Source organism: Eulemur rufifrons, chromosome 19 (assembly GCF_041146395.1).
Source record: "Eulemur rufifrons isolate Redbay chromosome 19, OSU_ERuf_1, whole genome shotgun sequence".
In the NCBI taxonomy this organism is placed as follows: Eukaryota; Metazoa; Chordata; class Mammalia; order Primates; family Lemuridae; genus Eulemur; species Eulemur rufifrons.
In genome coordinates, this window is record NC_091001.1 from 93,635,942 (window position 1) to 93,649,020 (window position 13,079).

Consider the following 13,079-nt stretch of genomic DNA (forward strand, 5'->3'; position numbering starts at 1 on the left):
AAACTACTGAGAAATGCAAGGAAGTATTTATTATGTCAGCCAGGATAATGATTCCTTCTAGGAGTAAGGACAGGGTTGAGATTGGAGAGGACATTGAAGGTCATCTGAAGTGCCTGGCAAAGTTCTATTTGTTGACCCAGGCAGTGGTTAAAATGGGTATTTGCTTTATAATAACTCATTAGGTATACACTTGCTTTGTGGACTTTTCTGTCTGTGCTTTATTTTAAGATAAAAAAGGCTTAATTTTTTATTGCTGTAGGGTATCATGTTATGAGAGTGAACTAGTTTCATTCTCCAGTGCACACTTAGAGAAGTGGTTTCTTATCTTTTTTGCACTTGCAATCAAAGGAATAGGCCAGGACTTTTAAAAATAAAAGTATCTGTTATAATAATATTTACCAGGTGATCCAATTCCATAGCTTCTCTTTCATGGCTGGTGAATTGCCTAGCTCAGTGTAGTGCCAGTGTCAGATGGCACTGAGGACATACCTAGAAGGAGGCACCGCTACATTGTTTAAAGAGTTGAGACTGGTAGTAGCAATGTTTTAGCCTCACAATATGTACTTATTTTCATTTTGCTCTAATAAAAGAACAATTGATTTTCATCATATATGCAAAAGAAGGGTGACTTTTTTCAATTTATACTAAAGAATGGTGTCATATACATTTTATGGGTGGGGGATTTGGGTCAGGATTCTTATTTACTGGAGCAAGGGTGCCCATCAAAATGGTTCTGTATGCTGCAGTTTCCATGAAGTTTGGTTCGGTCAAAGGATCAAAATCAAAATGGTACAAATGATCCACATGAGCTATTGAGTGCTCTTCTGTGGTACAGCACACACAGGCCTCCACGTGAGGCTTATTATTGTGATTAATAGTGATAGTTGAGAACTGATTTTCCTTTGCATCATGCTTTATTTCTTTGCATCGAATTGAGCAGTTGAGAAGGCTTAGCAATGGTAGTAAAATCAGTGCAATCACAATCTAGCCTTTTTTTTTTTTTTTAGCATTTTGCTGTTTATTACTAATGATTTGTTTCTTCTTGGAGGGTACTGCAATATACTTGAAATGAAACCCAGTGCTTAATGGATTTTTCTTTACTCAACTGTCTCTAACCAATCAGTATTTTGATGTTTGTGGGTTCTTTATACAATTTAGATGTGAATGAGTATTAAACTATGATTCCAATGTGTGGTATGTGTAAGAACAAGATAAAGCAGTTATTTCTTTCTCTCTCAAATGAGTATTAATAACACAGGTTGGTTTCTCAAGAGAAGAGGAAAGAGGCAGGCTTCCTCCCTGCACTGTTCCCAATCTTGCTCCTTCTTGGGGGCCATTCGATCCTCCTACCGCTCCACAGAGCTTCAGGGACCAATGCAGCCCCTCAGCAGGGGAAATATAGGGTCCCTGGGACCCTCAGATTGGCAGCGCAACATCAGCCCACCTCACTGTTGGTCTCACTGTGACCTTTGATCTTCTCTCCAAAAACCAAGGTTTTGCCTTGTTGCTTAGGACACAGTCTGTCTCTCTTACTATCTCTGCTTCCTCACCTTGTAAACATTCTGCTACTAGGTTTCCCTTTTGACACTGCCTAGCTCCCCGTGGCTTCTCTGGGGACCAGGGCCCTGACCCCAAGCATTTGCTTTCTTTGGCTGATGCCTTGACCCTGTAAAGCCCACACTCCGCTAGGCTAAGCTACCGCTGGGGCCACTGCAGCACCCTGGCCATACTCTCACCTGTCCCCTCATGTTGGCCTGCCTACTCTCTGGGCTTGAGCAACCTTGACATGGTCTGTCCTGACCACAACTGAGCCCCAGGCTCAGGAAGTTAAAAAGAAAAACACCTAACACTCAGAAAGATTCCAAAGGGATTTCCTGGTGTTCCTAGTGCCTTTCCAAGCCTTCAACTTAGACTCAGAAGATCTATTAATACATTAAATCCCTGGTTTGACCCATTATCCACTCTCTGTGCTGCAGACCACTCACTCGTCTTCTCTGAACTTGAATTTCCTGATTTTTAAAGGGGACACTATAACTCTACCTTCAGCACTACAAAGTTTCAGTAAGGTTGAAAGCATTTAATGATCGAGGTATGAAAGCATAGTTCCTGACCCATATTGGGTGCACAGTAAATATTGAGAGGTTTTTGCCCCATTCGCGTGTGGAGTTTGCCTCTCAGGTGTCTAAGGTTCAGCCCCACTCCCACCCCTGCCTCTCACCCAGAAGGAAACAAGTCAGGAAACAAACAGCTTCCACCTGGGGACCAAAGCTCAGCTTGATTTCTCCTGCCCCCTGGAGCCATTGTTGCTAATTCTCTTGCCTCTTGGGTTCTGGACCTGTTTGCTTTGCTCTACAAGCTTGTGTGGAGTTTACCTCTCCACACAAGTAGAAGGCTTGTGCCAATGCCTTCTACTCCAGTGACACTTTTGAAAATCAACCTAGCATCTGCTTATCCTTCTCATGGTTCTAACTCTACCCGCCTTAGCTTAGAACTGGTCTCATGCCTCTCCTCCCCGAAGTACCTGCCAGATCCTTCCTGCTTTCAGGGTCCCCAATTCCAGATGCCACCTGGGAGGCCCTCCCAGACCCACAACAGTTAATACCACCAGGCTGGGAGCAATAGCCCACCCCTCAGGGAGCCTGTTCCTAGCAAGCCTCCGTCCAGTTCTTGGCTGAGGGAGGCCAGCCCTGTGTGGAGCACCCTCAGAGGGACACTAGCAATAAAGCAGAACAGCAAGTGTCCCCTTATACAGTCTCAGGCACCCACAGTTCTAGGTGACCCATCTTGAAAAGCAGACGCTAGCATTAAATAAGGTCCTGAAAAGGACACAGGGGATCAGGGACTGTCACACAGAACACTCTGAAGAGAGTGACGGCTTCAAGGCAGAAAGCTGGGAAGAGTTCAATCACCACCAAAGGGTCTTTGGACAAAGAAGGACCTCTAAATTTTGGTTCCTTCGCCAATGCTGGTATGCTCAGAAAAGTCACTTCCCCTCTCTAGAACGCTGGTTCTCCCCCTGGACAATGACACAGGTGGGGCTAGTGTACAAATCTGGTGGAGTGTCAGATTCTCTTGGGAAGGTTTTTACATTTTACAAGTATTGCCTTCTCATCCCCACTCAAGATCTACTGAATCTGAATCTCCCCAGCTCTAGAATCTGTATTTTAAAGGACCTCAGGTGGTTTGGGAAACACTGAATTCAGAGATCTTCAGGGTCCCATCTTGCTATGACAGTCTTCGATGTCCATGAGGTTCCAGACAGAATGAACAAAGGGAGCCAGCGGGACGCAGCTTGAGCAAGACAAGTGCACACGTGCGAAGCAGGACAAGCCCTTGCACAGTGAGCAGTAAACTCAGAAACTCCACCCCCACAAGAGGTGGTGCTGGTGGGAAACATAAATCGATTCCAAACAACTCTGGGCAGATTTATGAGGGTTAGAGCCATCCGAGGGAGCAGGGAGGACCACCATGTCTCGAAGCTGCTAGAAGCAACAGCATTCTGGCTGGATGAATCATGAGTCTGACCTGGGATGGCAAATCCTCTATTCCCACAGAATCCACTTTAGAAAGAACTTCTTCTCTGGACCTTTCCATCTGAAATCGCTGAAAATAAAAACAAAATTTCGTGTCTAGAAACCACCTGAGACTAATATATGTCCACTGAATTGGGAAAATACAGGTTCCTTTATTGAGAAATGGCCCTAGAGTCCCTCCTTTATGGAACAAGGGACATAAATCTCGAGATTGGATGTCTGCTTCCCACAGTGAGAAATTGAATGTGAAGTTTCACTCTTTTTAAACTATGTTCATTTATGCACCTCTAATGCTGAAAATTGTGCTAAGCACTTTGCCTAGGTCATCATTTAGTTGTCACAGAAAGTCTAAGTAGTAGGCGTTATAATCTCCATTCATTCAGATGGAAAACCTGAGGCTCAGAGAGGTTAGGTAACCTGCCCTAGGTCACACAGCTGGGCCGGGGCAAAATCCTGGATGAGAAAACTCACCCCATCTGAATCCAAAGCCCATGTCCCTCTTCCTACCTCATCAGATGGTCCCCCTGGGGCCAAAAAGTAGAAGCTCAGCACCTCTGGGAATGTGTCAGAACCTTCAGGACAGTGTTAACCAAGGCTGAAGTTAGAAGTCCCACTGAAGGTGACACGTTCAGATAGGGTGCCAAGCCCATAGCTCTAGCTCTCTTCCTCGGCACACTCTTGAGAAAAAAAAAAAAAAAATAGCTATTCTTCCATCTCCAGGGTTGGATTAACTACATGACCAGCCATGCTTCTGCTCCTAATTGATGAGGCCGCCCCGCACCTGCACCAGTCTGCTTGCCATAGACACAGACCGGTCTGCACAACAGGCTTCAAGGAGCTGGAGATAATGGAGGAGTGGGTTTTCTAACTCTTTCTGAGCTCTTCTTTTTCTCCCTGCCCCTATCCTCATCCCCAACCTGCTGAGTTTTCATTCTCAGGTGCTGCTGACACAGAACCCACATTCGCAGAAAGTCCCCTGACCACCTGTACATGTGCATGTCTCCAGCCTTGGCTGTGGGAAGGGGTCCCAGACATACTCAAACCTTTAGAGCCTGGGACTTTACAATGAACTTTCATACCCCCTTCCTTGTTTTAATATGCCAATCCGGCCTCCTTTACAGACAAAGGAATTAGATCAAGGTCCCCCAGCGGATCGGTGATGAGGCTGCCCCCAAACCCAGGTGTTCTCGCTAATTCCAAAGCCCATGTTCTTTCCACATCTCCCCTCGGGCACAGCCCATATATATATTCTTGGGCACTGGAGCCGGTAAAAGGGCAAGAGACCAAACAAGCTCTACTTAAAAATGCCTTCTGTGAAGAGTCCTTTGAGTTAATACGTTTGCCCCTTTATAATACAAATACATCAGATGATTAACAATCAGCCATTCACACCAATCAGCCATTCTCGTTACCTTCTAGTCCTTGAAATGACCTTCATAAACCAAACAGGAATCAACATCTTTATTGGAAAAAAAATAAAAAGAAGCCCATCCTGGTGTCGAGGACTCAGTGTTGAGCAGCGTATGCAGTGGGACCCCAACCAGAACTTCCGCCTCCCAACCTCAGGGCAGTGTGACCAAAACCCACCACGACTGTCCAGCGTTTGGGTTATCTGTCCCGCCCAGCATAATCTCAACCTGCGGTTTATGGTTGGCAACCCAAATTAGCCTTTCACATTTATGTCCTCACATTAGTTCAAAGTCTTCAAAAATGTTTTCACTTTAACGTTTTAGTGGACAAAGCTATGTATAATCAAATAACTTTTTTCATCATCCTCTGTAGGCAGAATTCAATTTAATCTCTCTTTAAAGAGAAGACTTTCTGCAATCTTATGAGATTTTTGTATTTTAAGTAAAATTAATTTATCAAGAACATTTTCTTCTTTTTAGTTTTTGTAGGCTGTAAAAATGTTAGAATTCTGGCCAATGCAAGATCTGACAACTTCCCCAGGTCTGGCCTGGCGCAAAGACAGAAAGTTTGGAAGGAAATGGCCCACAGAGGGGGAGGGGTGGGGAGGGGCCGGGCTGAGTGCTCCTGTGGCGCACCCAGGAGGCCACCTAAGGACACTGGGTGAGGACACAGAGCACAGGAAGTGGGTGAGGGGCTGGGAAAATGAGAGACACGCATCAAAGACAAATTTGACCCGCTTTTTTTTTCAGTTTTCATACCCTCTGTTGCACAGAGAGCCTGAAAGCTGCTTTCGTTGCATTTCCAAACACAGCGTGCTTGTGTTGAGGAGGCTGAGCCCTGCCCTGCTGCGGGCCTGCTGGGGAGTGGCTGACAGGCAGGCCAAGCCATGGCCAGGGAGCGCGAGGTGGGGGCCTGGGCCATTGTGGCGTCATGGAGCTGACACTGTGTCCAACTCACTCTTTCAGTCTTCTCTGAGCTAAGAGGTTCCTGTTGCACATGCCAAGCAGGAGCAGGTTAGATGCAGTCACAGTAGCACAGATTGAGCACCTATTGTTCGCCCAGCACTGTGCTGGACTCTCTGAGAGACTGCCTGTGACTGTCCCACCTGAAGGGGCCCTGACCTTGGTGCCATCTTGGAACGTGGGTTTGGGGCCTTGGAGCAGACATCTCAGAGGCAACCCAGGGAGGTGCATGGAGGGCGGAGGGCCAGGCCGAGTGAGTGACTGCCTCTCCTCTTTTGCCGCAGTTCACTGGCTGTTCACCACGTGCGGGGCCAGCGGGCCCCACGGCCCCACCCAGGCCCAGTGCAACAACGCCTACCAGAACTCCAACCTGAGCGTGGTGGTGGGGAGCGAGGGCCCACTGAAGGGCATCCAGATATGGAAGGTGCCAGCCACCGACACCTATAGGTGCGTATGAAGGACGGGGAGGACTGGAGTCCTCCCTGTGGGTGCATGCTCCCAGGTACCCCAGGATCAAAGGAAACAGACTCCAGCCCATAGTGGGGTGTAAGGGCTGGAGATGGGGAGATTTGGGATAGTAAAATATGGCAACAAAGGAAAATATATCCTTTGTTCTCAAGGAGCTCACAGACTGTTCATGGAGAGGATATGCATGCATGAGCTGGCCTCAGAATTATTATTAATAATGAGAATTGTGGTGGACTGTTCTTTGAACATTACTTGATGCTCTTCAAATGTGGCAGTGCATGTAAAATGTTTCGGAAACAGAAGTCTGATGCATGCGAAAGCTGATGTTCTTTTCCTTGAGGCTCCTTTCCTGGGCCTTCACTGTTGGAAAGCCAAGCAGGCTGTTCTGGAACATTCTCTCCAACCCCACAATATCCCACTAGAGCAAGACCAGGCTGGAAGGAGGCCTAGCTCCACTTGGCCACTTTAAGGCCATGGCATTAAGTGAAGCTAGTGGCCAGACTGGAGGCCCCACCCCAGTAGTGTCTGACTCTGTAGGTCTCAAGTGGAGCCCAAGAACTGGAATTCCTAACAAGTTCCCAGGTAATGTTGCTGCAGCCTTTTAGAATCCTGGGTTTGATCAGGCCCTGGACTTAGATAAACCTGTGCAGCCCTCGCACAAGCTCTGTGACTAGGCAAGGCCTCATGTTACAAATGAGGAAACTGAGGCTCAGAGAGCCAGGGGCCTGCCCACAGTCACACAATCAGTAGCAGCCTCCGGCCCCAGGCTTCTGAGGCTTGGCTTCGTGCAGCCTCCACGGGGCCCTGGCAGGACTGTCGAACCGGGAAGGGCCACCATCAGGCCTTGCTGGTGCAAATGCTGCCCAGGGGCTGGACGCGGTGGGGAGTGAGCGCCCCTCGTCCGGCCGCCCCCACCACCCACCACTCCCCAGCCCCCCGGGAAGGAAAGGGGCTTCTCAAATTGCGCTGTTTCTCTCTCTAGCTTAACATATCCTGTGGTAGCCTCATCCCTGGGGCCTCGGGGTAAATGTGTTGAGGAGAGTCCTAAGTGCTTTTTAAAGGCTCTGGGTAGGAACACTGTAACAAGGTTTGGCTGCAATCAGATTAGCTGCTCCAGGTCCCGCACACCCCCAGCAAATAGCCTGGAAGACATCCGGCCACCCCTGACCCCACGACACCGAGCAAGCCAGGCCTCCCCTTCCTGCCGAGCCCACCCCACGTACAAAAGCCAATACGAAGCAGAAAGCAGAGGAATTACTAGGTGCACGAAGACCCCCACAGCAAGCCCCCAGTAGAGCCCATTGTCCCATTCCCACCCAGGGAAACTGCAAAGCCAGCACGCCCCTGCTGCCCGACTCACAGAGGGGGACAAAGAGTCCGGAGATGCTTCGTTGAAGGGGAGGGGTCCTCTGGGGCTGTTCCCCCGAGACAACGTGAATCAGGCCCACTTCCAAATTTGCACAGGTTATTTAATCCCTGAGACTCTGTTTCCCCATCTGAGAGAGGCAGGGGGCTGTCAGCACCAGCCCAGCCGGTGGTGAAGATGGCGTGCAAGTGCCCAGCATGCTGCCTGCAAGGGCAGGTGCTCCCCAGCCGGCGGGCAGAGAAATCGGCTGGAGCGGCGGCACCTCGGGCAGCGGGCGGCAGCCAGACCGTTTCCAAGAGCAGATCTACCCCACAGCCAGCTGTTCTGACTTTTCTTTCTCCAAAGACTTTTTTCTGACTTCCTCGTTTGAGCCCTGTGTTCTGAAAGATTGGGCCTGCCAGATGAACTACGCTTATTAAATAATAATTAATTCATTTTCCCATTTATTATTAATCACAGCCATAACCAAGTCTCATCAGGTTTCTGATCTGCATGAAGCACCGCAGAATTGCCACATCACATTGAGAGCATCCAGCCAACATCCGAGAGCTGTTTCCACTTACGTCTCTGAAATATTGAGACTCGCTCGCAGCCCGGCATTGCCCGGCAATCGCCTCGTTACAAGGGTGCAGAAGGAAACATTTCTACTGAAGCAGAACATTTTTGAAATGTCCAAATTAGTAAAGGGGACATTTTGATCTGGCCTAAGATAGGACCATACCAAAACGGAAGAATCAAAACCAAGAAACACAGGGCTTGGGTTTTCGTCATTGTTATTGTTATTTTAAAATACTTCATGTTTTAACCAAACAAGGCTCCAACAGATAGTCTCATCCTTGATCTTGGATGAGACTCAGGTCTGAGATGACAATGTCTATTGGTCACATAACTTAGTAATCAAAGAAGCAGACAGTTAATGATTTCCTCTTTAGACCACATCAGAATGTCCCCAAGTCAGAATATCTATGTTGAGAAGTCAGTGTCCTTTTTCTGGAAAACTTTTTCTCCATAGTGATTATTATTATTTAGTAAGCGCAGTTCACCTGGTGAGAAAAACACAGGACACACCAGAGGACGTGAGAAAAAGGTGCTTGGAAACAGGAAGGCGGAGCCCCGGCCTGAGGGACTGTGTCGTCCCTGGAGGTGCCGTGCTGGCCAGTGCACCTGGTGGCTGCCTGAGCCCTGGGACGCGGATGGCTCCTGTGACTTCTCTGCCTGCTGGTCAGGGAGGTGAAGGAAGGGAGCTACACCTATTGAGCCCCGACTTTATGCCAAGATGGGACCACCCTTTCCCGGAACTTCCTCAGGGACGTGTACATTGAAAGCACCTGCTCTCTCAGCTGGTCATGCATCCTGGGCCCATCTCCGGCCCGCCCTCCTTTGCCCACACCACAAAGGAAGGAGGCCAGGCAGGAGACAGTGGCCGGCATGGGGCCCCAGTGCAGCCTCCGACCCCATCTCTCCCCAGCTCCCAGCTTGCCCTGCCCTGGATTTACCACTTTCTCTGTCAGAACAGTGAGGGGTGGCACAGTCACTATCTCCGAGTCCATATGTCCTGGTGTCCGGACTTGTTCCCTCCTCCTTTGCAAATCTCAAGGAACCATGTTACGCACCTATTAGGGTGCTGTGCCTGACACCAAGTGTACAAAGGGGATTAAGATCCAGTCCTTGCCCAGAGCGGGCCGCAGCCCGTGGATGTGGTGGGCGTGTAACGTAGAAAGAACTAAAGTGGAGGTTTACATCAGGTGCTGCTGCCAGAGGCCAAGAGAAGGGCACTGCACCAGCTCGAGTTCATGAATGGCGTCCACCAGGAGACAGGCAGCTGGCTTCAGTTTGAAGGTGACAGGGGTTGTCCACAGAGAAGCAGCGAGGGCCTTTGCAGCAGAGGCAGCAGCACGAGCCCAGGCTGTGTCTGCTGCAGGCACAAGAAGCCGGTGCCGCTGGAGTCCTGGGCAAGGCTGGCCTGCGGGAGCCAAGGGCCTGGGACTGGAGCGTCACCCCCAAATGCCTCCAGCTCCCTCTGGCGACGGCATGAGGGTGGGAGAGAGAAGGCAGTCCCATCCCCAGGCCAGAGTGGAAAGGGCTCAACGAGGGTGGGGGAAAGATGGACGGAGGGGAGGGGCCAGGCCCAGAGGTGGCTGGGAGGTTGGGGGGTAGGACCAGCGTGATTTGAGGACAACAGCCACACTCTGGCTGGGGGCTGAGCAAGCGAGGACAGTGAGTGGCAGCTGCTCTCCTAAGGCACCTGGCTGAGAAGGAAAGGCCAGGGCGACAGTGGCCTAACAAGAGGGTTTCCGGGCCGTGCTCTGAGAGACCACAATGTCTCAAGGGTGGGAAGCCACCGTCATGCCAGGAGGAGAGCATGGATTATGGGGTTCATGCTGGGGGGTGGGGACAATATCCTCAGAGCCATCATAAAATGCAGACTGACAGCGACAGAGCCCAGCTCCAAGCACTGCCGGGGGTTCGGTGACAGTCTGTGTGACGTGCTCCTAGCAGGTGTCAGCCACCACCTCTTCTTCATCCGTCTCTCTCCCTGCGGCCTCCCTGCCTCCCTGGGGCTCGGCACCCTTCTGAGCCCTCGGTCCTCCGCATACCTGCTCCCCCCACACACCTGCTCCCCCCACACACAGAGCTCACGTACAAAAACATTTGTCAAACATGGCCCACAGCTCCTGGTGGCAGTTCCCCCATGGCTCACTTGCTCTCCAGACATAATATACAAAAGGCCCCAGATCCCAGCTGGAGCCAGCTGACCTGGGCCACAGCTGTTCCTGATGGTCTCTGTCAATGACACTCATTTCCCCACCTGGCTCCAGGGCTTAGCATGTGCAGCTGGGTGACACCATCATTCAACTCAACCCACAGATAGCCACAGAGCCCCACTGTGTGCCGGACGCTGAGCCACGGAGCCCCACTGTGTGCCTGGTAGGTGCTGCAGGACTGGTAGAGAGGACTGAGACTCTGGAGCCTTCCAGTCTCTGGAAAGATCTCAAGGCAGAAGAGTGCAGTAACAGTCCACAGTGCCAATCAAGCTCTACTCAATACTAGAAGAGACATCCGGACATGATTAATTGCAAAGCAGCTGTACAGATACCATCGCTATGAAGGGCACAGGGCAGGGAAAGTCAGAGGTGGAGAAACCAGGCAAAGATCGATGGGCTGCACGCAGAATGCAGTTTGGATCCAACTTCTGCCACCAATGCACCATGTGACCTTGAAAGTTGTCTTCCCTTCTCTCTGGTGGCTCCATGTGCAGAGGGAGGGTGTGTAGAGAGAGGTCACTGAGGTCCTTTCCAGCTCAGAGGTGCTGTGCTGGTCAGGAAGGTGCCGAGGGAAGAGGCAGACCATGAACCTTGGTCACTGATGCAACAGGACTGGACCCCCGGGACGGCCCCAGCGAGGAGCACCTGCCTCCACAACTGGGCCCTTCAACACTGACCCCCAGGGGTGTCACCCACCTGGATAAAACGACTGTACATCAGAAATTCCCTACTGACCAAGCCCCGTCCACACTCGCACGTCTCATATGCTCTCACAGTAACCCTGTAGGAGGGGCAGGCAGGTCTTCCTATCCGGATGTCACACATGAGAAACTGGGAACCAGCAGAGAAGGGAAGGGACTCGCCCAGCATCCCACCAGGAGCGAGCGGCGGATCCCAGCGCAGAGAGGAGGTGTCCTGCTTCTGCGGAGTGGGGCGCAGGAGAGAAGTGAGGCACTTCTGTTTCTCTGAGTGGGGTCCACTCCCCACAGTGTCCCCTCCCTGCTGGCGTGGACACAGCCAATGTGCTGCACACCAGCTGCGCACTTCATTTCAGGATCCAGCGGGCAGCCACTTTGATTTGCTGCTAATTCTTTATTTAAAAAAGATTCACAACTCAATTACACCAGGTAACAATAGCTCACGGTCAATACTACAAAACACAAACCCAATAAACATCCATTCTGACCAGGGGACATGGATTTAGATGAGGAAAAACAAAAAAATTACAGCATCAACTCATCGAAAACAGTATCCTGTAATTTCCAGTAAATTGGAATCACTGTGAGTCATTTTCCCCACTTGAGTGGCAGGTATATTAATTTCTTGTCGCTTGTCAAGTATCAAAAATAAATTGTTTACGAGGGATGGGGAGAAAGCTTCAGAGATTCAGTCAGAGGTTGTTACTGTGGCGTGAGTTTGTGTAACGTGATTCTCAGGGACGGGGGCTGCAGGGGCACTGGGGCTGCCTGGGCCGCAGCTGGCTCTGCACGAAGGTGGGTCCCGGTGGAAATGGAACAGCTTGACCCCAGGCCCCCTTGGCCACGCCCTGGTCTTCCTACCTGGTCCCCGTCTCATTCACTCACCCCCTTCTGCCTCCGGAAGTCACCCCCTGGGAAAGAAGTGGACAGGCCCACCCATGGGGTACATCCTGCCAGCGGCTCCTGTTTGTCACTCACTGGTACCCTGTGGCACTGAACTAGGTCCCTATGAGCATTATCTCATTTAATTCTCACAGCAACCTTTCAAAGTAGGTGTTATTTTGCCCCTTTTATAGATAAGGAAACGGGGCTCAGAGAGGGTAAATAACCTACCAAGGTCACACAGCTAGTGGCCAGGACCAGGGAGAGGTAAGCCCAGCAGGGTCAGACCTAGGAGGGAGACACCTCACCGGCCTCAACTACTCCCGGCCCCGAGGAGCAGAGCTTGGGGTTTGGGTCCAGGTCTGTCTGTGTTCAAGCCCTTGCTCTTTTCACGGTGGACGTCCCGGAGGTCAGCCTTGCAGTAGCAACTAAAAGCGCCAAAGAAGCGAAGCTCTCATGGTGGGACTTCAGCCCTCAGAGGGCTGATGAGGGAGCCAGTCCTTTCCAGGACCCCCACAATCAGTCCAGGCAGGCAGCTGCCTGCGCCCCACCACTTTAAGCCAGCCCTGGCCCAGGTTGCAAACGTGGGGCTGAGGCCACCACCAAGAAGAATCCAATCCTGCTGCTGACACCTGGCTCCTTCTGCCACCGTTTTCTGCTTGTCCAAGAGTCCCACGCCTCCACCAGCTCCGTGTGAAGCTGACTTCAGCCCTCCACCCCCACCCTCAGCCCCACAACCATCTTCCACAGTCCCCCATTTCTCCCTCCTGGCCCTGAGCACCGGAGACCCTTACTTTGGACAGAGATTGCTGCTTTCTCGGGGTTTTAACCCATCATCCCCTTTTGTTGAGCCATGCGGTTTGGAGAAGACATGCTCTCTCCTACTAGGGAAGGAGCTGGGGCTCCAAGAAGGCACATGGGCAGGAAACAGGGCGCCCAGTCAGGGAGCCCCAGAGCCCTACACTTTGTCTCCTCCACTTGGCCGCCCTCTGGTG

At 51.0% G+C, this 13,079-nt stretch overlaps 1 protein-coding gene across 1 annotated transcript in view; it reads left to right on the forward strand.

The window, feature by feature from the left end:
- The window catches only part of ALK (ALK receptor tyrosine kinase), a 637,313-nt gene that overhangs the window by 584,523 nt on the left and 39,711 nt on the right, over positions 1-13,079 (forward strand). Inside the window, exon 12 of the mRNA XM_069494063.1 lies at positions 6,190-6,352. Within this exon, the coding sequence (XP_069350164.1) occupies positions 6,190-6,352 (163 nt within the window). The remainder of the gene's footprint in view (positions 1-6,189; positions 6,353-13,079) is intronic.